This window comes from Drosophila mojavensis, unplaced genomic scaffold (assembly GCF_018153725.1).
Source record: "Drosophila mojavensis isolate 15081-1352.22 unplaced genomic scaffold, ASM1815372v1 contig_74, whole genome shotgun sequence".
Lineage (NCBI taxonomy): Eukaryota > Metazoa > Arthropoda > Insecta > Diptera > Drosophilidae > Drosophila > Drosophila mojavensis.
The window spans coordinates 17,091,010-17,115,017 of record NW_025318899.1 but is presented as its reverse complement, the minus strand read 5'-3'; the positions used below and the strand labels follow the sequence as shown (position 1 = coordinate 17,115,017).

The 24,008-nt window shown below is 44.3% G+C and overlaps 9 protein-coding genes across 13 annotated transcripts; 6 read left to right on the top strand and 3 right to left on the bottom strand.

Moving 5' to 3' along the window:
* The first annotated feature begins 1,368 nt into the window (after positions 1-1,368).
* On the top strand, positions 1,369-2,693 carry LOC6582834. Its single transcript, XM_002008488.3, has 2 exons — positions 1,369-1,506; positions 1,575-2,693. Exons 1-2 carry the CDS (start codon positions 1,476-1,478, stop codon positions 2,630-2,632), a joined length of 1,089 nt encoding a protein of 362 aa, XP_002008524.1. The 5' UTR covers positions 1,369-1,475; the 3' UTR covers positions 2,633-2,693.
* Positions 2,694-3,678: 985 nt separating this feature from the next.
* LOC6582833 (serine-rich 25 kDa antigen protein) lies at positions 3,679-5,061 on the top strand. The gene has a single exon (XM_044009883.1). The coding sequence runs from the start codon at positions 4,315-4,317 to the stop codon at positions 5,059-5,061; it is 747 nt and encodes a 248-aa protein (XP_043865818.1). The 5' UTR covers positions 3,679-4,314.
* On the bottom strand, positions 5,058-6,838 carry LOC6582832 (transmembrane protein 19). The gene is made up of 2 exons (XM_002008486.4): positions 6,646-6,838; positions 5,058-6,580 (listed from the first exon to the last, which is right to left on the bottom strand). The coding sequence occupies exons 1-2, from the start codon at positions 6,758-6,760 to the stop codon at positions 5,697-5,699; spliced, it is 999 nt and encodes a 332-aa protein (XP_002008522.1). The 5' UTR covers positions 6,761-6,838; the 3' UTR covers positions 5,058-5,696.
* Positions 6,839-8,156: 1,318 nt separating this feature from the next.
* LOC6582831 (uncharacterized PE-PGRS family protein PE_PGRS54) lies at positions 8,157-15,394 on the top strand. Of its 3 annotated transcripts, none has more exons than XM_032731394.1 (10): positions 8,157-8,253; positions 9,336-9,470; positions 9,774-9,853; positions 9,919-10,022; positions 10,081-10,236; positions 10,299-10,610; positions 10,788-13,457; positions 13,512-14,064; positions 14,127-14,252; positions 14,311-15,394. In XM_032731394.1, the coding sequence occupies exons 2-10, from the start codon at positions 9,399-9,401 to the stop codon at positions 15,122-15,124; spliced, it is 4,887 nt and encodes a 1,628-aa protein (XP_032587285.1). In that variant the 5' UTR covers positions 8,157-8,253; positions 9,336-9,398; the 3' UTR covers positions 15,125-15,394. The 3 variants fall into 3 exon arrangements, with proteins under 3 accessions (XP_032587285.1, XP_032587284.1, XP_002008521.1); XM_032731393.1 differs by having other exon boundaries at positions 10,299-10,859; positions 10,980-13,457; XM_002008485.3 differs by having other exon boundaries at positions 10,299-13,457.
* Positions 15,395-15,566: 172 nt separating this feature from the next.
* LOC6582830 (ruvB-like helicase 2) lies at positions 15,567-17,295 on the top strand. The gene has a single exon (XM_002008484.4). The coding sequence runs from the start codon at positions 15,741-15,743 to the stop codon at positions 17,190-17,192; it is 1,452 nt and encodes a 483-aa protein (XP_002008520.1). The 5' UTR covers positions 15,567-15,740; the 3' UTR covers positions 17,193-17,295.
* Positions 17,292-20,159, bottom strand: LOC6582829 (lysophospholipid acyltransferase 5). The gene is made up of 4 exons (XM_002008483.3): positions 19,920-20,159; positions 19,407-19,523; positions 18,308-19,338; positions 17,292-18,244 (listed from the first exon to the last, which is right to left on the bottom strand). Exons 2-4 carry the CDS (start codon positions 19,483-19,485, stop codon positions 17,930-17,932), a joined length of 1,425 nt encoding a protein of 474 aa, XP_002008519.1. The 5' UTR covers positions 19,486-19,523; positions 19,920-20,159; the 3' UTR covers positions 17,292-17,929.
* A 175-nt stretch (positions 20,160-20,334) lies between these two features.
* Positions 20,335-21,260, top strand: LOC6582828 (BET1 homolog). Of its 2 annotated transcripts, none has more exons than XM_015162611.3 (2): positions 20,335-20,575; positions 20,640-21,260. In XM_015162611.3, the coding sequence occupies exon 2, from the start codon at positions 20,692-20,694 to the stop codon at positions 21,043-21,045; it is 354 nt and encodes a 117-aa protein (XP_015018097.1). In that variant the 5' UTR covers positions 20,335-20,575; positions 20,640-20,691; the 3' UTR covers positions 21,046-21,260. The 2 variants fall into 2 exon arrangements, with proteins under 2 accessions (XP_015018097.1, XP_015018096.1); XM_015162610.3 differs by having other exon boundaries at positions 20,338-20,575; positions 20,635-21,260.
* LOC6582827 (protein max) lies at positions 21,201-23,161 on the bottom strand. The gene is made up of 5 exons (XM_002008481.4): positions 22,950-23,161; positions 22,819-22,884; positions 22,546-22,653; positions 21,722-21,845; positions 21,201-21,657 (listed from the first exon to the last, which is right to left on the bottom strand). The coding sequence occupies exons 1-5, from the start codon at positions 22,992-22,994 to the stop codon at positions 21,518-21,520; spliced, it is 483 nt and encodes a 160-aa protein (XP_002008517.1). The 5' UTR covers positions 22,995-23,161; the 3' UTR covers positions 21,201-21,517.
* Positions 23,162-23,354: 193 nt separating this feature from the next.
* Positions 23,355-23,977, top strand: LOC6582826 (SOSS complex subunit C homolog). 2 transcript variants are annotated; one of them, XM_002008480.3, is made up of 2 exons: positions 23,355-23,657; positions 23,736-23,977. In XM_002008480.3, the coding sequence occupies exons 1-2, from the start codon at positions 23,547-23,549 to the stop codon at positions 23,970-23,972; spliced, it is 348 nt and encodes a 115-aa protein (XP_002008516.1). In that variant the 5' UTR covers positions 23,355-23,546; the 3' UTR covers positions 23,973-23,977. The 2 variants fall into 2 exon arrangements, with proteins under 2 accessions (XP_002008516.1, XP_043866271.1); XM_044010336.1 differs by having other exon boundaries at positions 23,566-23,657; positions 23,713-23,977.
* Positions 23,978-24,008: the final 31 nt, after the last annotated feature.

The following is a 24,008-nucleotide window of genomic DNA, read 5'->3' as shown; positions in this document are numbered from 1 at the left end:
TAATGCATTTTCAAAACTTTTCCATAGAGATCTTAATTTGAAACTCAAATGCATCTGATAACAATGAAAGCAATCAGCTCTGAATCAGCTCTGAATCACGCTAATATGGAGAAAGCAATTGATCAACGAAATCTGCCTTGCGGATTTTTTTGTTATTGATTATCGATTATTCAAATTTCATATAGCTATATGCATATCTAATTTTTGAGTTAATTAATGACGCATTTTTACAATTAAAATTATATACAATACATTAATAAACCATAAATTGTTATTTTAAATCATCTAAATCATTTCCTGAGCTCTCAATGTATATTTTCTATTTTTACTATTTTTGTTTATTTATTTAAATATTATATATGTATATAAATATATAAATATTTTATTTTCTTTTTTGTTTTATTTATACATTTATAAATATTAAAATGCAATATATTTATAAACTGAAATATTTGTTTTTATCTTAAATTATATTATATATATATATATATTTTTTTTTTTTTTTTTAATAATCAATTTATAATTTTATTTATAAATTATTATAATTTGATTTATATAATAAAATATCTTAACACACGTATATCAAAAATACATAATATTTAATTTCTTCTAGAAAAGGTTTCACCATATATCACAACTGGGTCAAAAATCAGAGATTCAGAGATACAGATACGAATTTAACTTTTGTTTTGTTTGTTTACAATAATTATCCACATAATCATATGAAGTGCCCAGAAATTGGAAGCAGAACATCAACTCGAATTCTCTTTTATTTAGATTCTGATAACAAGGGAACAGCATGATTGGATGTTAATTTGAAGTAAATAGTCAGTTCAGATACTTGAACGCACGCTGAGCTCCTAAGGCGAAAAGAATTGTCTGCTGGCCGTAAAACAAGATCAGTAAACCTTTCGGATTGACCCAATTCCGGAACCGGCTTTCGGTGCTGATGTCGCTGCTGTGCGCTTCGAACGGGTGGGCGGGGACCAGGCAGCCCGGCCCGGCATGGACCGGCCTGGCCTGGTGCTGGCAGTTAGGTGATAAACAGATAACCAGTTCGTGGCCAACAGCATTCTAGATGCTCGTCAGCGAAGCAAGAAGCCACAAAAGGGTATGCACGGGCGTGCGCTGATAAATGGGGACCACATGAGTTTGCATAAAAAAATTTCACCAAAATTTCAACTCTGCGTACTTTCGATGCGGACAAACAGAAACAGAAACAGAAGAAAATGTAGCCGCAGCTTCTTTTACTTTGCTGCGTTCGTTTTCTTGTAGATTACCAAGAAAACCGGTAAAGGAAAAGAAAAGAATTCCCCGCTCAGCTGAGTGCGGGCAGGCCAGAGCGAAGATACTTAAGAGGCCACACGGCCTAAGAAGCGATCAGTGATAGTCAAAGCGAGCCAGCGTCAAGATCGTTCCAGCAACACACACACACACACACACACACGCACACACATACATCCAGATAAATCAAGATGAGACCATACCAGGCTGCCTGCATCGTAGGTAAGCTGCGACGACATTGTGACATTTCCAGGTAGTTCCAGGTCTCAGTCTCGATCTTTCCATTGCAGTGGCCGCTCTGCTGGTGCTGGCACCTGCCGGCTCTGAGGCAAGGCGTCGCAAGCACAAGGGCGACGATCATCACGATTCACACAAGGCCAAGTCGAAGGTAAAGTGGTCCAGCTCATCGGATTTGAGTGCGGCCAAGAGCCAGGTGTCCACCGAGGAGCACTCGTACTATGTGAAGCGCACCTACAGGCCCCTAATGGGCGTCGATGGCAAGCGTAAGAGTCCACCCTACCTGGCCATACCCATCGCCTGGTTCGCCTGTGACCCGGCCAAGTCGGGCTGCCAGGTGGCCGGCAATTCCGGAGCCATCAACAGCGCGGCCAACGCCCTCAGCGAGGGCTATCTGTGCGACGACGACTGCGTGGAGCCCTACGAGCCCATCTGTGGACGCACGCCCAACGAGGTGGCCGTCTTCTACAACAAATGCAAGCTGAATGTGGCCAAGTGCCGCACGCATGGCCTCTGGACCGATCTGCCCTACGATCAGTGCCAGCAAATGTATCCCAAGGAAACAGTCTACACCGACAAGAAGTTCAGATGCTCGCCCTACTTCCGTGACAACTCCACAGCTGCAGCAGCAGCTGTTGAGACTGAGGCCAGCCAGGCGATGAGCGACAGCAACGACAGCAAGGACAGCAAGGAGAGCAAGAGCAGCAAGGAGAGCAATGAAAGCAGCGAGGAACAAAAGAAACAGGATAAGAAGCAGAAGCCGGAGAAAGTAGAGCCCATTAAGCTGCCCCTGCAAGTGTCCGCAGATTCCGTTCCCGTTCCCACTCTGCCAGTGGCCGCGCCTGTGCCCAAGCCACAGGAAGCCATTGCTATGCCTCCAATGCCCGTGAAAGACGTTGTGGCCCAAGCTCAACAAGCTGTCAAGCCACAAGCAGCTGCTGCTGCCCCTGCAGTTCCTCTAGTTGCCAGTTCTTCGCCCGCAGTTGGCTCTGCTCCTGCCGTGGAACAGGTTCAAGTAGAGGTCCAGAAACCTGACACGCCTGCAGAGCCAATCAAGGAGCAGCTCAAGCCCAAATCTGAGAAGGAGAAATTAAAATATGTGGTCTCTTAAGAAAATACTACTTCCCATTAAATTCTTAATTTATTTATTCTAGTATTAAATACAAAAACTATTAAAAATAAAATACAAAATAATTTTGAAAATAAAAAAAAAAATTCTAAAAGAAAATATATTAAAAAGAAAAAAATTAATAACAATAACTTTTTTTCTAAAAAGTATGGTCTAATTATTTTTATAATGTAAAATGCGAGGATGATTACGAAAATTTAAGTATAAATTTATTTTTTCTAGCATTAAATACAAAAACTATTAAAACTAATTATAAAAAAAATATATATATATATATTTTAAATAAAATAAAGTACAACTTTTTTTAATGATGTACAAACATTTTTTTTCTGATTATGCATTTTAATAAAAGCATTAAAAGAATGATATAAAATAAAAATGTTTCGAGCTTTGCAAACTAGCTAATAAAAAATTAAATGAAAACAAGAGGCAAAATAATAAATAATATAAATAATAACAATAAGCTAATAAATAATATCGCATATAAGCTCTTCTAAATTAGCCAAGGAAAATAGACAACAGCCCGCAGAAAAAAACTTAAGCTTTCATATATAACCAGCTGAATACAATTCAAATATTTTATTCATATTCAAGTTGTTTTTGAAACAAATTTAATCATGGCTGAATATCCTAACATTTTTTAGCAAATACAAATCGAAATGTATGTAGGCTTGATTTATATTTATGCTCTTTAAGAGCTGTACTGTTTCGGTTATGCGGAGAAATATAATTAGAAAAATCTTAAAAATAATACAAAGAAAAAAATATTTATTTATGTTTTTATATTTCAGAAAAAGCATTTAAATATCTGCTACGTACAACTCAAAATGCAGAAGTAAAATTTAAACTATATATTTATTCGACTTTTAAATTCAGTTCAAATATATTTAATTTTTTTAACCTGCAACCAAATCTATATAAAATGCATTACTACATCTAATTAAAAATTGACAGCACTAAAAATGAAGCTTGTTTTTTTTTTATTTATTTTTTTTTGTTATTTTCCCAGCGCAATAAAAGTGAGCCGTAAGAAAGCTTTTATCATCTTTTTACTGATTTAATGTGGGCGGGTTAACCACATAGTCCCTTGGGAGCCACAGCGGAATAAAATGCATTTGGACACATCTGCATCTGCATCTGCATCTGCATCTGCATCTGCATCTGCAAAGGTGTTCAGTTCATTGAACTGTCAAACGAGTTCTAGGAAAGTTCTAAACGGGTTGATTGACAGTTAAGAAGATATCAGATCAGAAAAACTTTTAACATCAGGCAGGTCGACCTATAAAAGATCCAAGAAATGCACCCACTGCACACAGTATCCCAGCGACTGCAATGGCAAACGGAACTGATAGACTCAAATTGTTAAAGCTGCTGATAATCCTTAGTGGAGGTGAGTGAAGTCCAGGACCAGAACAAAAAGTACTCAACTCTTCCCTCTCACAGTGCTCCTCAGCAGTGATGGCGCTCCCACTGATGCCGATGCGGCGACAGATCAGCCAGTCGTGGAGTCACGTGCCCAAAAACAGGATCACGACATTTTAGAGCTCGAGGAGGATTTGGATGGTCGCAGCGCCTACGTCAACAATCAGTTTGTGCCCAGTGATCCAGTTGAATTGTTGGACGACGAACAGAATACGCCGCTCTACGAGATACTGCAGAAGCAAATGGAGCAAGTGCTGGCAGCAAGTGGTCCGGATGTGCCCATCTATGAGGATGAGAAGACGAAGCGCCAGCGCGTTCAGCCGCCGCCCAACAAGCCAATCTTCACCAACAGCAATGCAGCCGATGCGGATGACGACTACGTGGACGACATCGCGCCAGAGCCGGAGGAGAGCCAAGGCAGTGCAGACAAACCCGATGCAGCAACAGCAGCTGGCGAGGAGCTGCCCGATCAGTCAGGCTATCAGGCTCCGCTGGTCTCAAGCTCCACACAGCCGCCAAGCAGCAGCACCACCGCACGTAATCGTCCGCAACGCCGCCGCACCACCACACCGACGCCACGAACAACTCGAGCCAAGGCCAGCCAAAACACAAAATTGACCACCGCGTCGCCAGTCAATCATACAGAGCTGCTGGCAACGACGACGACCCCAGCGCCGGTTGGAGCCAACAGCAGGCCACGGCCGCAGGCGAAGCCCGGCATCAGTCCGAGCAACATGGTGCCACACGATCCACAAATCTACCAGCACAAACGACGCATCATCTTCAAGACAATCTCGACTGGGTCCCAGTTCGTCAACTCGCCCATTGGCGATCTCATGATCAAGTTCTCCATAGGTTTTGCCAAGCCAGCGTCGGGCATGGGCGTGGCTCAGCCCTCGAGCGAAGCGTTGCGTGCGCTCTCCCAGAACTTAATGCGCAGCATCGAGATGCAAAAGCTAAGGCGAATCAATAAAACTCAAAGGCATTAATAAACGGTTCTATGTTAGTTACAGCAACAACAAAATCATTGAAATATTTTCTACACAAGTTAACAATGTCAGTGGGCTAGCTTACAGTTGGCAGTTGAGAATGAATAGCACAAACTAAGATATAAGTTATGTAAAGTAGTTAAACTACGAAAATATGAAGCAAACCCAAAACATTTCTAGCTGAATGACATGGCTGTGGGTAGAATATAGAATGTTGCTTTAGAATTTAGAATTCGATTTTAGCTAGTTTGTTAACTTTGAGTCAGGTATGTTTTGAAATGTTTTGTATCTTTGATACGCGTGGAGCTGGTTTTTTTAGTTACATAAATATAACAATTACGAGTACTTTAGGCTGTCTGATATGTTCGATGATTCGATGAGCCCAAGGCTGACTATCTCTATCAGCCTTAGCCTCTTACAAACATGAAGAAATTATGGAACATTTCGTTCTCAGTTACTCCCTCGAGCGTCCTTATTTCCCTTAAGTATAACCGTCACAATGTTGCCCTAGTCGTTGTGTGTTCGAGTCTATCGTTTGCATTACATATACATAAAAAAGTCAGCTGGTTCGCTTATAGCTAGCTAGCAGTACGAAAATAGGAATCCGATGTGAGTGGGTGCTGCACTCCGAGAGCTCAGCGCACGGGCCAGAATTTGAGGGCCAACAAGGGCATCGTGACTCCAATAATAATGGTGGAGATGAGATTCACGCTGTGGTTGTCGAGTATGCGTAGGCCGCTCACGTGACGCACTCCCTTGCCGGGTGTATCCACAATCTTGCCCTGCTCATTGATGCCAGAGAACTGCAGCAGTCCGCCGAGCACAGAGTCCAGCAGCGAGCCACAGAGACCGGCGATGCCGCCGAACAGGATGATGGGCCACTGCGGTGGGCTGACCAGCAGCATTTTGGCCTCCACGGTATAGCGCACAGTGACAAAGTAGGCAAAGCCAACGAGCAAGCCGCCCAGCAGGCTGACCACGACGCCGACAAGCGAGATGCCTCCGTTGGTGCCACGTGGCACACGACGCCAGCTGATGATTGAGATGGGGTCGCGTGTGGAGAGCACGCTGCCCAGTTCGCTGCTCCAGGTGTCGCCGTTGCAGCAGGCGAATGAGCTCATGACGGCAATGCTTAGCCAGCTGGAGCGATACTCCTTGGCGAAATCAATGGCCCGCTCACCGCTGCCGCAGTCGATCAGATAGAGCAACGCCAGCTGCGTGGCCATGCCGCCGTTGCATAGGACCTGCACCCAATTGCGTTGTCCTTCGCCCTCCTTGAAGTCGCCCTCGAAGCGGCGTTTGAGCTGCGCCCGAAACTTAGTCGCACGCGACGAGCTGAAGAAGAACACCACCAGGCTGGCAAAGAACGGATGACTGGCTATGGACAGCGTGAAGGCGACGACCACGCCCAATGCGGCGCCAGATTTGCTCACGGAGCGTCGCCGCAGCGCAATCGTCATCAGAGCGAGCGGAGCCAATGTCGAAAATAGCCATCGAGTCGGTGATATGACCAATGGCTCTATTAATAAACCCAATTCAATTTTTGACTTCTCTTATCTGGAAATGCATTAATTCAATCTTTACCTTCATAATCATAGCTCCAGAATTTCGAGAATGCCACGTTGCCCAGCCACATGAATATGGAGATGGGCACTGAAAGGCCACAAAATATCAGAGGCATCCAGTCGCCGTTGGCCATTTTGTTGAATTAAATATGTAATTTCTAAAATGTATACTTTCTTTTCAAACGTAAACAAAAAACAGACCAGTTTGTACGCTGTGTGGCCGAGCTGGGATATTCAAAAAAAAAAAAATACTAAAGCAAGTTGGTATTAAACGAGCAAAGCACAGGGTGAAGCAGAATTATACAAGAATTTGAATTTGAGCGCGAAAAGGCAAGAATTAATAATTTTTTCATTTTATTTATATTTACTGTGAGACATATAAGTGTTTGTAATGCATGCATATATATATATATATATATATATATATATATATATATATATATATATATATATATATATATATATATATATAAAATTTAAATAAAAATTAATAAAAGCCACTTTTAGTATACGCCTAAGTAAATAACAGACAGAAACATATTCAATTTTCATTGATAGATGCTCTCAATAGATTTATTTTTGGGTGCATGCAAATTTATTTTAATAGGCCTAGGCAATTAGTTATTAATGAAAAGTTTGCTTCTAGTTGATCTTATCAAACTAGGTTGTTTCGGCTCTTTGAGCGCGTTTCAATTAAAAATGTCGCCCTTGAAACAAACTCATCAAGCCTTTTAAATTTATGTACAGTTCAATACTTTGTCTATAGTTCAAAGAAATAAATAAATGTTAAACAATTTATATTGTAGTAGTTTATTTTTTTTTTTTTTTTGGTTTTGTTGGTAGATAAGCCTAGCATTGGTGTAGTAGAGGTTTATTTATAGATATGACGAGGCTTTCAAGGAACCGAAGAGGTTATCAAGCGCAAATTGCTTCCGCTAAAACACATTGAAGACAATCCAAAACAAAGCATAGAGCGAAGAGATCGAAGAGTTGTGCTCGACAATTGCAACATAGTAGAGGGACCACATGCATATTTAATGAGCCGGCATGGGATGGGGCAGGGGCACACATACACACACATACACGCACACACACGCTGGATAATGGAAGTAAGATATACACAATTGAGTATCTTTATATGCTAATAAATGGCCACACATTTGCCTAAAATGGGTCAAAAGTCTCCCCCATTGGCGACGATGTTGCAACGCAGACGCATTCAATGGGGCGCCCCGAAACGAAGTGATCGATTGACACGATCAAAGTGTTGATAAACATGGACTCAAATGAATGGCGACGATGCGATCCAGCGGTACGCACATATACATACACAGCCAGCTCTAAGTGCCTCGTCTCAGTCTGCTTGTGCATGTATGTATGTATGTATGTATATGCTTAGACATATGTGCGATAAGGCAGAGCTCTATGTGTGAATCCTCAATAAATATTCATGCTGCTCGCATGCAAATGTATTTGAAATTGCTTGGCTTTCAATGAATTGAGCCACAGCTCGAGAACTTTACGTCTCCATGCTCCAGCAGCGTTACGTTATTCGCAATCCAGCAGTTGTCGCGTTCGGCTGCAGATCGGAACTTTCATTTGGATCCTAGAAACGCAAGGCGAAGAAGTATGTGTGAACGAGTAGAGAAACAAACCTATGGAATACTTATATAACTTTTATCAAGGATATGTGCCAACAAGTGCTAAATACTAAGACAAGTGCAGAAAACATGAAATCCAAAGATATTATCAGTGCAGTCAAAACTATGTCAAGGATAAGACTCAAACATAAAGCAAATAAAAAACTGTATTTTGTATATAAAATAATAAAAAAATATATATATAAGAATATAAATTCAAGAATACAAAAGTCCAACAAGGATATAAAAAAAAAAAAAAAAAAAATAAATAAAATAGAATAAATAAATAAAATGTTTTATGACCTAATTTTTAAATAAAAGTGGAAGTGCACGATTAGATCCGGATATTATAAATATATTTATTTATAAATTTATATAATATATTTACAGTAGCCCGCTCATATTTCATAAGACAATATGGCTTCAAAGGAATATTTTAAGCGTATAAAATAAATACTGATAACCTTAAAAAAAATTATACAAATTTAAAAAGTGAATTTAATGAATTATTATTTTAAAGAACAATTTTGCAATAAAAAATTCATGTGCTTGTAAAAAATATATTTTATATATATATCTATTTCATAATAAATACTATAAAAGTATTTCCTCCTATCAATCATATGTGAAACGAAATTTAATTTATCACAAATATATAATAAATATTAAAATAAATATATCCTAAATGATATATCTATCAAATATACCTATAATGATTCAAACAATTATAAACTACAAGACTTTACTCAAATGTATATAAATTTGCCAGCACATGTTATTACATCACATCAAAGACTATAAATGAGTCCAAGAACAAATCGAGTCTTATAATAATGAAAAAAACATGATTTCGATTTTTTTTTATTATTTTTGGCATTTGTGTGCTGATTTGAATAAAGTGTCTTTGGTGATAACCCCTTGTGACAGATACTGAGAAGAGCAACGATCCGCACTTGAAGGAAAAACCGAGAACTATTAAAATCTTTGAATATAAATATATATATATATATACATACATATATGCAAACCAGTAAATATGTTGATAATACGTTTCAATTTCAATTCACAGTTTTGCTGTCTGTCGGGCACTTCGAGCACGCGTTCCAATTGGATTCAAATTAGATTTATTGAAATGTTGCCCTTTCGTTGGGGCATGCTGCTTGGCGTGTTGCTGCTCGTAGCATACACAAATGGAGCGGCTATTGTAAGTGTCAAAATTTGTTAATGAAACATGAATTAAGTGTCTGTGTGTGTGAGTTTCTGTAAGAGCGAGAGTGTGGGTGTATATGAATGAGAGATACTAGAAGAGAAAGAGAGAGAGAGAGAGGGAAAGTAGAGTAGTTCAATGCACATGAACTCGGCCCAAATAAAATGAGATAAGAGCGAATCGTTCATAGATTTGTGAGCAAGGTCAGTTTTAGTAACAAACTGAGCTTAGATTTTCAATTTAGATTAGCCTGACATTAACATTGAACTTATTTGATTAATTTTAATTATTCAATTACAGGATCAATCATCTGTGGATGACGATGCGGAGCTGAATCCCCTGACTGAATTAGAGCGCACTAAGAGAAGCGGCAGAGGCTAGTAAGTAACTAAAATAAACGAATGCTAAATGAGAGAGCTCTGACAAATCATAAACATTTGTATAGTGTCCGAGGACAAACACAGTCTCAGTACTTAAACTTCGGCAAGCCCGAGGAGGATGGCAAAGCTGAGGCGGAGGCCAATGAGAGTGGCTCACGTTCAACTGTTTGTAAGTCGCGCACAGTAGAAATTTGAGCTCGCTGAATAACATAATACATTTCTTGCAGCCGGTACCCATGGCATGGGTCAAGCGCAGAGCCAGTTCTCTGCGGGAGATTGCAGTGACTGCTCCGGGTACTCTGGAGGCTCTGACCTCTATCCGAGTGGACCCAGCATTTCGGGCGGCCGCATTGGTAGACCCGATGCCATAATAAATCTACCAGGTGAGTAATTATTTTGCAAATCAAAATGCCAAATAAATACATAATTGTTATATGTCTAATAGCTGGTGCTGGAGCGCAGTCAGGAATTGGAGGCCAGCCTGGGTATGGTACGCAACCAGGAGCATACAATCAATTTGGAATTGGTGGTGGTCTGCCGGGTATCGGACCTTATGGAGCAACCGGACAGCCTGGAACAGGTGGCCGTCCGGGGATAGGTGGCAGTGGAAGCGGTCAGCCCGGAGCCGGTGGTATCGGTGGTGGTGGTGCTGGTGGTCAGCCCGGAATTGGTGCTGGTCAGCCTGGAATAGGTGGTGGACAGCCAGGAATAGGTGGTGGTCAGACTGGAATCGGTGGTCAGCCCGGAATTGGTGGTGGTCAACAAGGAATCGCTGGTGGACAACCAGGAATCGGTGGTGGTCAGCCGGGATACGGAACCCAGCCAGGTGCTGGTGGTCAGCCCGGAATCGGTGGTGGTCGACTTGGATACGGAACCCAGCCAGGTGTTAGTGGTCAGCCAGGAATCGGTGGTGGTCAGCCCGGAATTGGCGGAGGACAACCAGGAATCGGTGGTGGTCAGCCTGGATACGGAACCCAGCCAGGTGCTGGTGGTCAGCCCGGAATTGGCGGTGGTCAGCCTGGAATCGGTGGTGGACAACCAGGAATCGGTGGTGGTCAGCCTGGATACGGAACCCAGCCAGGTGCTGGTGGTCAGCCCGGAATTGGCGGTGGTCAGCCCGGAATAGGTGGTGGTCAACCAGGAATCGCTGGTGGACAGCCCGGTGGTGGTCGACCTGGATACGGAACCCAGCCAGGTGCTGGTGGTCAGCCTGGAATCGGTGGTGGACAACCAGGAATCAGTGGTGGTCAGCCTGGTTACGGAACCCAGCCAGGTGCTGGTGGTCAGCCCGGAATTGGTGGTGGTCAACCAGGAATCGCTGGTGGACAGCCCGGTGGTGGTCGACCTGGATACGGAACCCAGCCAGGTGCTGGTGGTCAGCCTGGAATCGGTGGTGGACAATCAGGGATCGGTGGTGGTCAGCCTGGATACGGAACCCAGCCAGGTGCTAGTGGTCAGCCGGGAATCGGTGGTCGACAACCAGGAATCGGTGGTGGTCAACCTGGATACGGAACCCAGCCAGGTGCTGGTAGTCAGCCGGGAATCGGTGGCGGACAACCTGGATATGGCACCCAGCCTGGATCCGCAGGAGGTCTGCAGCCTGGATACGGAAGTCTGCCTGGAACTGGAGGACAACAAGGAATTGGTGGCGGTCAGCCCGGCTATGGAACACAGCCTGGCGTTGGTGGTCAGCCCGGCTATGGAACACAGCCTGGTTTTGGAGGACAGCCAGGACTTAGTGGTGGTCAACTTGGCTATGGAGCCCAGCCTGGAGTTGGAGCACAACAAGGACTAGGTGGTGCTCAGCCTGGATACGGAGGTCAACCTGGAGTTGGTAGACAGCCCGGAATCGGTGGTGGTCAATCTGGATACGGAACTCAGCCTGGAACTGGAGGACAACAAGGAATCGGTGGCGGACAGCCCGGCTATGGAACACAGCCTGGCGTTGGTGGTCAGCCCGGTTATGGAACCCAGCCTGGTGTTGGAGGACAGCCAGGACTTGGTGGTGGTCAACTTGGCTATGGAGCCCAGCCTGGAGTTGGTGGACAACAAGGAATCGGTGGTGCTCAGCCCGGGTACGGAACACAGCCTGGCATTGGTGGACAGCCCGGTGGTGCTCAGCCTGGATACGCCCAGCAAGGAATAGGTGGCGGGCAGCCTGGCTACGGAAGTCAAGGTGGATATGGAACTCAGCCTGGATACGGAGCACAGACTGGTGCGGGAGGCCAGCCTGGAATTGGAGGTCAAACTGGATATGGCATACAGCCTGGGTACCAAACTCAACCTGGATATGGAAGTCAACCTGGAATCGGACAACAAGGAAGTGGAGGTGGTCAGCCTGGGTACGTTACACAGCCGGGAGGCCAATCTGGTATTGGTGGAGGTGGACAGCCAGGAGGCTATACTACCCAACCTGGTGTTGGTGGACAGACCGGAATCGGCAGTAGTCAACCAGGATATAGTATTCAGCCTGGATATGGAATTCAGCCTGGTACTGGGGCACAAATTGGAGGGGGCGTTGGACAACCAGGAATTGCCGGTGGTCAGTCAAGCTATGGAACTCAGCCGGGAATAGGAGGACAGACCGGAGTTGGAGGTGGTGTGGGTCAACCTGGATATGGAATTCAATCTGGAGTTAGTGGACAGCCAGGAATCGGAGGTGGTCAGCCCGGACAGCTTGGTTACGGAACTCAACCCGGAGCTGGAGGACAGCCCGGAATCAGCGGCCTTCAACCTGGTGGTGGTCAGCCCGGATATGGAGCACAGCCTGGTATTGGTGGACAGACCGGATACGGAACTCAGCCCGGAATTGGTGGACGACCAGGAATCGGTGGTGCTCAAACTGGATATGGAACACAGCCTGGAGTTGGTCAACAGCCAGGAATCGGTGGTGGTCAACCCGGACAGCTTGGTTACGGAACTCAACCCGGAGCTGGAGGACAGCCCGGAATCAGCGGCCTTCAACCTGGTGGTGGTCAGCCCGGATATGGAGCACAGCCTGGTATTGGTGGACAGACCGGATACGGAACTCAGCCCGGAATTGGTGGACGACCAGGAATCGGTGGTGGTCAAACTGGATATGGAACACAGCCTGGCGTTGGTCAACAGCCAGGAATCGGTGGTGGTCAGCCCGGACAGCTTGGTTACGGAACTCAGCCTGGAGCTGGCGGACAGTCCGGAATCAGTGGTGTTCAACCTGGGGGTGGTCAGCCCGGATATGGAGCGCAGCCTGGAGTTGGTGGACAAGCTGGATATGGAATTCAGCCTGGAGCTGGAGGACAACCCGGAATTGGCAGTGGTCAGCCTAGTGGAGGTCAGACCGGATACGGAACCCTGCCCGGAATTGGAGGACAATCGGGAATTGGCGGACAACCAGGAATTGGCGGACAGCCAGGAATTGGCGGACAACCAGGAATTGGCGGACAACCAGGAATTAGCGGTGGTCAACCTGGATATTTAACACAGCCTGGATCTGGCGGACAGCCAGGAATCAGTGACGGTCAACGTGGACTTGGAGGACAGCCCGGAATCGGAGCCGCTCAAATTGGTACTCCAGGACGTTACACAGATGCAGGAACAGCCGTTGCCCCTGGAGGTGCTATTGGTAAATATTTATTGGAATGAAACTAAACTATTCGTTAAATCGTGTGTCCTGCAGGCGTACCTGGAGCTGCTGGCACTGGCGGTGCTGATGATGCCTTCTCGCAGGCAGAGTCTGCTATTGGTGATGGTCAGGCATCAGCTAGCGCTCAGGGCAAAAAGAATGGAGGTACTGCCAAGACTCAAGTGTCTGGCAGCTACAGTAAAGGCAGTTCCTTCAGTGCAAGCGCAATGACCTCGGACGCCGATCGTGCTGCAAGTGCGCAGGTGACAGGAAATGCTGATGGAGCAATGAGCCAGTCGCAGGGCACTGGCGGTCCTTCTCAGTCCCAAGCCCAAGTACAGCTTAATGCCAAGAACGGCGGCACTAAGGCTTCATCTCAGAGCGGCGGTATCATACACCAGAGCCAGAGTGAAGTGCAAGCCAATGATAAGGGCGGCCTAGCTGATGCCCAGTCGAGCGGACCTGGCCAGACATCTTCGCAAGCACAAATTGGTTTCCGGCCTGCCCAGGATAATACTCAAGTGAATACGGCAGGCGGTGGACAAGCGTCAGCTCAATCGGGCAGTCACTCGGGTCAAAGTCAGTCCCAGATACACGGAACATCCAGGTAAGCTCAATCGAGCTTAATGTTTTCTTAGTTAAATATTTTCTGTTTGTTTTTCATTTTAGCTTTGGCGTCTCCTACCACGGCGCTGCACAGTCTGCATCGGGAACGAAGGAACAAGTAGCCACGTATCGCGAACAGAATAGGGAGCTCTTCAATACCATCAGTCAGTTTGGCAACACTGGAAACGCGTAAGTATTCAAGATGTTACTCATGAATAAAAGATAAAATTAAAACTCTTGTTATCAGAGTTACGGATCGTGTTGACGCAGTCTTTAGCGGCCCACCCGCTGTCGCACCCGAATCAGATAGATTACCGGAGATTCAGCTAAAGTCTTCAAAGACTAGCAAAGAGGAGACTCAGAAAGAGGAAGTCAGCAAAGAGGATGACCCACAGCCCACACTAGCCGAGGATGAAGAACCAGAGGATGATGAAGAGCCATATGACGAATATGATGAGGAAGATTATTACAATGAAAAGCCTGTGAAGCTTGCAGAGAGTCCCTCAGTTGACACCCAGGTCAAAAGCCAGGAGCCTGGCTCAGTGGCTGCGCCTGCCGCTGCACCACTAACCTTTATACAATCATCGCCCACTCAGAAGCAGCAGGCAGTGGTCGCCAATCCGAGCGCCGGCCAATATCGTGTGGTGCAGAATCAAAATGGACGGGTCAATACATATCCGATACGCACCACTACCGAAAGTGTGCCCAGTGGCTTCCGTGGGACAGTCAATGTGGAGAAGAAGTTCCACACCAAAGCCCTGGAGCTGCACAGCACTGATAAAAAGGTGGATGTCAGTCTCGAGGATGATGGTGCCAAGGCATCCAATGGGGCCGCCCAAAAGCCACGCGCACCCGATAGCTATGTGACAGTCACCAAGTCAGTCACTGGTAGCATGGACAATTCAAAGAGCCCGCCACAGGAGAACAAGAACTTCCAGTCCACATACTATACGAAATCGTCGACGTGCGGCTACTTCACCTTCTCCTGTAATATTGTTTATGGCGCAAATGGACGCAGTAAAATCTGCCGTCCCAAGGCGCCGTCGAATGGCAAGTGCTAAGGATGCCATCAACAGTTCAATGGGGCTCAAATTCTAATCAGCTACAGCTACAGCTAACCTCTAACCTGTTTGTATTTGCCGCACTTTGTTAAGCATCTAAGTTTTTGCTAATAATCTTAAAGTTTTACTCTCATTTCATACTTCGTACACAAATTCAAATTGTAATTAATATTTAATAATAATGATAATAATAATAATAATAATAATAATGATAATAATAAACAGCACACACTGCCGTGAAATGTTCGACGGAACACCAAAACTCATCAATTTTACTTGCTTTATATTTATGTTATTTTATTTGCTTAAAATTCAAATGTTGGCGGCTTCAAATGGATTTTATATCAATCGAATCTATTTTCATGAAAAAATATCGATACCAAAGCGATGTCAGCGTAGTTGAAAAGTACGATAGGTTTTGTTTGTCACCGAAATATCGATAGTAAAACACATGTCAAGCAAATCGAACCGGCAATTTGTTTTGTGTTGCCGAGCAACAAAGTATAAAATATTCATTTAATTTGTTGACTTCATCCAAACAAGTCGAATAATTTTTCAACGAGACGCACAAACAATTGAATTTCTCTCTAAAAGTGACTTAAAGAAGCAGAAAACCATGGGCGAAGCTGAGAAAATCGAAGTGCGCGACATAACACGCATCGAGCGCATTGGCGCCCATTCGCACATTCGCGGCCTGGGATTGGATGATGTGCTGGAGGCGCGTGCTGTCTCCCAGGGCATGGTGGGCCAGAAGGATGCTCGCCGTGCCGCTGGCGTTGTGGTGCAAATGGTACGAGAGGGAAAAATTGCCGGACGTTGCATTTTGCTAGCCGGCGAGCCGAGTACCGGTAAAACGGCTATTGCCGTAGGAATGGCCCAGGCTCTGGGCACTGAGACACCGTTTACCAGCATGTCCGGCTCGGAGATTTACTCTTTGGAGATGAGCAAGACGGAGGCGCTGTCACAGGCATTGCGCAAGAGCATTGGAGTGCGCATCAAGGAGGAGACCGAGATCATCGAGGGCGAAGTGGTTGAGATACAAATCGAGCGTCCTGCCACCGGCACCGGCCAAAAGGTGGGCAAAGTCACACTGAAAACCACCGAAATGGAGACCAATTACGATTTGGGCAACAAAATCATCGAGTGCTTCATGAAGGAGAAGATTCAGGCCGGCGATGTCATCACCATAGACAAAGCTTCCGGCAAGGTGAACAAGCTGGGCCGCAGCTTCACACGTGCACGCGATTACGATGCCACTGGGGCACAGACTCGCTTTGTCCAGTGCCCCGAGGGGGAGCTGCAGAAGCGCAAGGAAGTCGTGCACACTGTCACCCTGCACGAGATCGATGTCATCAACAGTCGCACCCATGGCTTTCTGGCCCTATTTTCTGGTGATACCGGCGAGATCAAGCAGGAGGTGCGCGATCAGATCAATAACAAAGTGCTGGAATGGCGCGAGGAGGGCAAGGCCGAGATCAATCCGGGTGTCCTCTTCATTGACGAGGTGCACATGCTGGACATTGAGTGCTTCTCGTACTTGAATCGTGCCCTAGAATCCGACATGGCGCCTGTCGTGGTCATGGCCACCAATCGTGGCATAACACGCATTCGCGGCACCAATTACCGCAGTCCACATGGCATACCCATCGATCTGCTGGATCGCATGATTATCATACGCACCGTTCCCTACACCGAAAAGGAGGTCAAGGAGATACTCAAGATACGCTGCGAGGAGGAAGACTGCATCATGCATCCCGACGCCCTCACCATCCTAACACGCATCGCCACCGACACCAGCCTCCGCTATGCCATTCAATTGATAACCACGGCCAATTTGGTTTGTCGCCGTCGCAAGGCCACCGAAGTGAACACCGAGGACGTCAAAAAGGTGTACTCCCTGTTCCTGGACGAGAATCGCTCCAGTAAAATACTGAAGGAGTATCAGGATGATTACATGTTCAGCGAGATCAATGAGCTTGAGGAGGAAACTACCGGCACCGGCTCTGGCGGAGGCGCCAAACGTCGTGTGGACACCGGCGATGGCGACGCTCAGCCCATGGAGCATTAATCCGTTACCGTTGCCATTGCCCGGAACCATTCTCATACATTCTCATCATTCTATCCTTACGAGTCCCAATAAATATGTTTACAAAATGCATTGTATCTGTAAAGTGGAATGTTTCTCTTTATTGTGGAATATTTGGTTTATAGATCTTTGATATTGCAGACTCCTCCACTCTAAGGGCATCCATCAGATGAATCTACTCGAAAGACAATTCACATCTCGTTGGGTGACTCAAGCAAGAAGTTTATTAATTTTTCGATATAACCAATTTTGTTAGAGTGTTACAAACTAGTTACGATATAATTTAAAAGCCTTGATTCTACAATATTTACAAGGTTCGAAATGTTATAAAGAATTTTCAATCGATAATTTCTGCAATTTGATTTTTAAATTTGCACTTTTTGCATAGCTGCTTCTTTCCTTATACAGTTTGTGAGCATATGAAAATATATGTATATAAAATTGTCTTTATAGTTGGATAAGTCTCGACGCCGCTCATAGAGCAACTCAACTATTTTTCACTGACTAGACATTGCTTTCTATAATGAACGATTGAGAACAGCTACAACTTTACGCCACGTCCAGTAGTCCTTATCGTATTCAATCGTTTACCATCCACGGTAATATATATGCAGATATATATGTGTGTGAGAGTAAACTATGGTTATTTGGTAACATCTTCACATCAATTTTAAAGAAATTATGCTGAATTGGACATTGCATACAGGATAGCCGCTCCATTAATCTGTGGCTTGTTTTACAGTTGATGCTGTTGCTGCGGGCTCACGGTTCTGCGGCGGTTTGCCAACAAAATGACGATAGCCATGGAACAGGCAAGCCCAGATGAACATGTATATGAAGCCGAAATAGTTGACTGCACTGAAGACCGTGATCCAGCGCTCGTATTTGAGAAAAACAAATGAGGTTAGACACCAGCCCATGTAGACGATGTTATAGGACTTTAAGGATACGAAATAAAGTACTTTATAGATCATTGAGTTGTTTAATATTTCGCCATATCTGGGCAGCACTTCTTTGGTGTAAACCCGATCGATCTGTTAAACACGAAATTAGTTATTTTATATGTAATATTTGATATCCATGTATAAATTACTCACCTGCTTCTCGGTGCTGACAATCATGTACTCCATAAGGAATGCCATATAATAGCCACTATGATAGCCATGCCACACGGCTAGAAAACCCAAAGCAGCCGCGTAGCTAATGTTTCGATTGTTGAGAAACTTGAGACGCTTGAATATGTATTGAGCGACCCACTGATTGGTGTTCACATTGAAGCTCTGCACATAGTGTTCCATGGTGTTTCCGGTCTCGAGGAGCATTAGCTTGACATTGGTGCAGCCAGACCAATCCGGATTGCCCTGTGCATCGCGGCCCTTGTACGTGAAGCCAATGCACATGAGAGCGCCCTCGGCGAACAGCCAGCACGAAATGTATTTGTACAGCGTGAACTTCGCCCAGAAGCCCAGGAAGAAAATGCGCTTGATGAAGTGCTGTTCCGCAAATTCCGGTGTCAGGAAATAGTTATCCGGCAGATAGGCTAAGCCGAGTTGGCAAACGATTAGGTAGAGCACACCCATGCCCAAACGCTTAAGACCGGCGTCCACGCAGCCCTCGTATTGGCGAAAATCGCCATTCGTGAAGTTTTGGTATCGTCGATAGGGAAACTGCGGGCCGACCAAGAAGCCGCTGGGAAAGTAAGCATATGCCAATAGCTGAAGGAACGAAGGCGGATGCTTCAATGCCGTCTCACTCTGCTCTTTCGATAGCTTAGACACCGGCTTCAATCCGTCGGCCACATCGAAACCGAAACCAATCATCCGCAACGTCAATATGCAATGTGGCATGGTCCACAGGATATCGTACTCGTTGCTGGCCGTGAAGTAATAGCCCAACAGCAGGTAGCCCATGTGAAAGACGAAGTTGACGCCCAGCATTAAGTGAGGAGCACCACGCAGCAGGTGAACCAGCACGAAGGTGACGCTGATGGCCAAGAGCGAATGATATGTATCCTTGCCATAATTGAAGTAGCACAAGCTGAGGCCACAGAAGGCGAAAAAGAGGTGATGCAACGCCTTGTTCTCTAAATCGACAATCAGCTTACGGTAGATCGCTGCAATCGGATAGCCTGAAGGAGTTGAATGGGTTATTATCAGAATTATTCAATTCGAATTGGAATAATCTATTTAGCTTTACCAGCTATCAGTGTAACCAGCAAGCGAAAGGCTTCCACGGGCACGCCAGCCATTCCGGCCAGCCTTTCGGATAGTTCCATTGCTGTTTCTGGTGCTGTTTTTGTTGTTGTTAAACGTGCTGCGGATCGAAAGAGAAACCTTATCAGTGAATTTTCGCTTAACAGATCGACGGAAGCCTTATCACAGAATATGCTGCGGTTCCACGTGCAACCCTTTACGCACACCTCGAGATTATCGCTGTTTTAACGATAATAAAACGAGTTGCTAATTTGCTATACTGAATCAGCATTAAATGTCTAAATTAGTTGCGCCCAGCGATGCGAAGTAAATCAAGGTCAACGTCATCGCGCCAACTCAGCGCCACTGGGTCATGACGAAATTTGGAACTGCAAAGCTGATAAGCAGGCCATATGATGAATATTTCAAGTGTATTGATCCGAGTAGGGTAGACGAAAATATTTCTACTTTTGAGAACACAGGGAGTTAACCTTTAGAGCTTTATTGTTGTTGTTACCTTATAAGTATATTAAGTATTCAAGTACAGTTAATTTACGTAATGGCAGGTCTATGCATTAAGTGCGTGTGGTTTTATATAATTTCACAAATCGAATGATTGAATTTTTAACCGAAATTGATCACTTCACATAATTTAGAAAAGGGTTTAAAAGTTGCTATGGCAAATGGATTAAATAAAACAAACACACGCCGTTACGTTATATCTCAACAGCTGATTTTGTCGATACCACTAGTTCGATTACAATAGCTGGTTCACTGATTACGTTTGTAGTTCTATTGAAATTGTTTACAATTTCTATTATAGTTTACTGTTTTTATTTAAGAATTGTAAGATTGTAATAATAATAGTTGTAATTCGTAATGTAAAGTGTGAAACATTATTGATATGACATTATATGTATGTCACCAAAGTTGCTTGTGTCATACCCGCATAGTTCAATTGAAAGCTGCTCGGATCAAGTTGGTTCTGGAACTGAACCCAGTACTCCAATAAACATTACATTAAACAAATTGTAGATTGCAAGAGCCCGTGTTTAATTGATTCCTTAATTATAGAGCACCTTAACTTAAGAACCAGCTGAATGGTGCAAAGGTCAAACCAAGCGAATAAACTACGAATAACCACAACGACCGCAGCAGCTGTTTTGCCTTTGAGTAAGCCGTTCACCCCATTTGGTTTACGTGTCATAGTGTTGATGGCCTTCCTCCCCCAGCATAGCAGCTAAATTGATGCAAATCTGGCACACACAGGCATCAGCAGCAGTGGCAGCATGCGACGCAACAACTATCCCTATCAGCCCCTAAGTCAGAATCCTGGACCCAGTGCGCCCGCCACTCACGATGCCCTCGAGGCGGAAAACGAACGCGCGGCCGAGGAGCTGCAGCAGAAGATCGGCGCACTGAAATCCCTGACCATAGACATTGGTAACGAAGTGCGCTACCAGGATAAACTGCTACGCGGCATCGACGACGACATGGATCGCACTGGCGGCTTTCTGGGCAACACAATGACACGCGTTGTGCGGCTGGCCAAGCAGGGCGGAGGCTCCAAGCAAATGTGTTATATGTTCCTCTTTGTGCTGTTCGTTTTTGTGCTGCTCTGGCTGACGCTCAAGTTCAAGTAGTGTGACCGTATGTTAATTTTATACAAAAATATATATTTTTAGATACCCTACAAAATGTGGTTCACATAGGCAAATGCGGAAATCTGTGCAATCGACGATTCGGATTGCAATTCCTTCGCCGAAGTCAACAGATTGATAAACATATCCATATTATATACATTGTAGATAGATTGGTTCATTGTTTAATAGACTTCATTTACCAAATTTACAAATGATTCCACTTCTGTTTCACTTAACTAATTCTTTAGATACAAATCTTGTATTAGTATGAGAGTACAAAATGACATCCACACACCCACGCACACTCCAGCGCATACACCGACAGACACACACATTAAGGTATTGGTTGGGCGTAAAGGTCAAACTTATGGGGTAGACTGTTTCTCTTAATGCCCAGGCATTAGAATTTATGCTTTGATTCGTTTACGATGCTAGCGTAAACCTGACAAAGTGCGGCGTAGCTCTTTATGGGCTATGCGTGAAAGGTCTTCATCTTTTTACTTCGTCGACTGAACTCGGACTGCTCCAGAGCATCCTCCACATCGTTGCTAAGGTCATCATCGCCGCTCAAGAAATCGCTGCCATTGGACCCGTTGCCCTCCAGGCGTCGTACTGAATGTTTAGATATTCGTTTAGAGTAAACTCTATTTTAGGTATTATTTCAAATAGGCCTTACTTTGTTCATCTAGTATCCTATTCTGTTCCTTAATTTCCTCGATGTCCTTTTTATTCTCAGTGATTTTGCGTCGCAGCGTTTGAATGCATTCGGTGGTCTTTTTGAGTATTTGAGCACGACTTGCCTAAGGTAGAGCGGAGAGATTAGTGTCTGGGACTTCTCAAGAAATAAAGGCAACATAATATTATATAAGCTAAGCCTCTTTACTAAAGAGTCAGTGACTGACATAAGGAGTTTTTAGTCACAACCCACTATGCTACCGAAAAACATCTGTTGCCCCCTATAATTACTCTCTTAAGCTAGGTACATACGAGTGCAAACATTTTGCTGCAAACAAAAATTTTGCAACACCTGTTTCTTTTTTTTGGCAGACTTTAATCTTCTCACTCTTTTTCGTTTTATCAAAATTGCTAATATAGCAACAGCAGCAACTCTCGATTTTTGTGCCGACATAATATAAACTCGTCGTTATTCCTTGAATTTTTCAATTCAACTGAACTTGCAAATGAGTCACTTGCAATATATTGCACGAAATAGCCATGTACAAGTTTGCGTGCAAAACAAAAATTGATTGCATGCAATATTTGCATTAGTGTGAACATTTGTGCAAACTGTTGTTTGTGCAAATTATTTTTAACTGGCTTTAAATTGTTTGCATCGTATGTTCCTAGCTTTACTCCCACTTCCCCTACCACTTTTTCACAATTTAAGGTAAAATATAAGGGAACTTCTTAAATATAGCTTTACGCTCCACTAAGGCTGCTCTAACGTTTCACTCTCATGTAATAGTTAAGATCATCCCTCAAATTGCTCCACTCGCTCACCTTTTCGCCTTTTAGCGTGGGCACTGCTTCGCGCAGGTTGCTAAAACTCTCTTTAATGTGATCTCTTCGACGACGCTCCAACGCATTGTGGTGTGCTCGTTTTTCGGCCTTGAAAATAAAGAAAATAAACATCAAATTACTACCGCCTTCATTCACTCAACAAGAAGAAGAAGAAGCACAACAAAGGCACGAGCACCAAACGTCTGTTTGTAAACAATAGCAGCGTGGGTCTTGTTGTTGTTATTAGTGATCTATTGTATTGTTTTTGTTTACCGGCGTAAAATTAGCAGTGCTGGTGTGTCGCGAGGATCCAAGGCCGTTATCAGAGTCTCCATCGTCCTGCGTGAAGAGAATTTTCAAAATTATTTATGACGTCAATTGTTCACGTCGTAATATCTGCTTACGTCACTCTCGATGTCAATATCTCTATCGTCGTCGCTCATACTCATGATTGCCGTTGTTCTTCTTCTTACAATTCCAAGAAATGCAATTGAATTATGCTAGATTTGTGTGGGCGTGTGAGTAGTTTGTTGTTATTGTATCCTGGCGTCTGTTTTGTGTATGCGTGTTATTTATTTTGTTTGCCAGCGCACGTTTTGGATAACAATCAGTGTGGCAGCAAACGAAAAATACCAAAATGCTGAATACTATGCCACAAAGCGTATGGTACTTTTAACAATTTAATGCGCAATTCAATTGAGTGCCAACGCGCTTAGCTCCAACAACGCTAAAATTAGCTAATAATATCTTGATTTCATTCATAAAATATACAACTATATGACAGCAGAGATAAAAATACCAAATTTATATATTTTGGAATAGCCTGGCACTGTTTCGATCGTTCCGTTTAGTGAATTGTTCTTTGGAACTATTTCGGAACGATTCAACACAGTTTCAATGCAGAAAAGAAAAAACAATAGAAACAAGAGCGCGTGTTGAACCGTTTTAATTATTTAATTTCTTTTTATTTAGTTATTCATACAAAATTTCGCCTATTTTTGATGGCTTTTCCCACATCAAGTGCACAGCAAGCAGAAACGAACCGTAAAATACTTGAAGAAATACAAACCAAGAAACAGTTGCTCATCGGACTGGGTAGCACAGCGAATCAGGTAAATGTAAATACATATTCATATATTTTTTTTTATTAAAGTGACAGATTAATAGATTTCTGGTTTGCTGCTTTGTAGATGCCCGCACCACAGCTGCTTGGACAGCCGACAGTGACAGCTGAGTTTGTGCAGAACGTGAGCGCAACGCCTAATGCCGCTGGCGGCATCGCCGCGCCACGATCTGCATTTAATCCAACGAGCTCTACTACTCTGGGCTTCTTTATACCGCAGGATTCGTATTTTGGAAATAGTTTTATACCCGTGCTGCCTCGCCTGGAACCAGTGCCGACCCCGCCAGCGCCCAACTCCAAGTAATTTCATAGAACAATACACACGCCCACATCCCCCAGC

Bases quoted from the DNA above. Each gene is read 5' to 3' on its own strand.
- LOC6582834 (XM_002008488.3), top strand. From the start codon at position 1,476: ATGAGACCATACCAGGCTGCCTGCATCGTAG. The intron at 1,507-1,574 runs GTAAGCTGCGAC...TTTCCATTGCAG, and splicing joins CCAGGCTGCCTGCATCGTAG to TGGCCGCTCTGCTGGTGCTG.
- LOC6582833 (XM_044009883.1), top strand. From the start codon at position 4,315: ATGGAGCAAGTGCTGGCAGCAAGTGGTCCGGATGTGCCCATCTATGAG.
- LOC6582832 (XM_002008486.4), bottom strand. From the start codon at position 6,760: ATGGCCAACGGCGACTGGATGCCTCTGATATTTTGTGGCCTTTCAGTG. The intron at 6,581-6,645 runs GTAAAGATTGAA...GTTTATTAATAG, and splicing joins CTGGAGCTATGATTATGAAG to AGCCATTGGTCATATCACCG.
- LOC6582831 (XM_002008485.3), top strand. From the start codon at position 9,399: ATGTTGCCCTTTCGTTGGGGCATGCTGCTTGGCGTGTTGCTGCTCGTA. The intron at 9,854-9,918 runs GTAAGTAACTAA...ACATTTGTATAG, and splicing joins AAGAGAAGCGGCAGAGGCTA to TGTCCGAGGACAAACACAGT. The intron at 13,458-13,511 runs GTAAATATTTAT...TGTGTCCTGCAG, and splicing joins TGCCCCTGGAGGTGCTATTG to GCGTACCTGGAGCTGCTGGC.
- LOC6582830 (XM_002008484.4), top strand. From the start codon at position 15,741: ATGGGCGAAGCTGAGAAAATCGAAGTGCGCGACATAACACGCATCGAG.
- LOC6582829 (XM_002008483.3), bottom strand. From the start codon at position 19,485: ATGGAACTATCCGAAAGGCTGGCCGGAATGGCTGGCGTGCCCGTGGAA. The intron at 19,339-19,406 runs GTAAAGCTAAAT...CAACTCCTTCAG, and splicing joins GCTGGTTACACTGATAGCTG to GCTATCCGATTGCAGCGATC. The intron at 18,245-18,307 runs GTGAGTAATTTA...CGTGTTTAACAG, and splicing joins TTGTCAGCACCGAGAAGCAG to ATCGATCGGGTTTACACCAA.
- LOC6582828 (XM_015162611.3), top strand. From the start codon at position 20,692: ATGCGACGCAACAACTATCCCTATCAGCCCCTAAGTCAGAATCCTGGA.
- LOC6582827 (XM_002008481.4), bottom strand. From the start codon at position 22,994: ATGAGTATGAGCGACGACGATAGAGATATTGACATCGAGAGTGAC. The intron at 21,846-22,545 runs GTGAGCGAGTGG...GCTCTACCTTAG, and splicing joins CCACGCTAAAAGGCGAAAAG to GCAAGTCGTGCTCAAATACT. The intron at 21,658-21,721 runs GTAAGGCCTATT...CTAAACATTCAG, and splicing joins TAGGATACTAGATGAACAAA to TACGACGCCTGGAGGGCAAC.
- LOC6582826 (XM_002008480.3), top strand. From the start codon at position 23,547: ATGGCTTTTCCCACATCAAGTGCACAGCAAGCAGAAACGAACCGTAAA. The intron at 23,658-23,735 runs GTAAATGTAAAT...GCTGCTTTGTAG, and splicing joins TGGGTAGCACAGCGAATCAG to ATGCCCGCACCACAGCTGCT.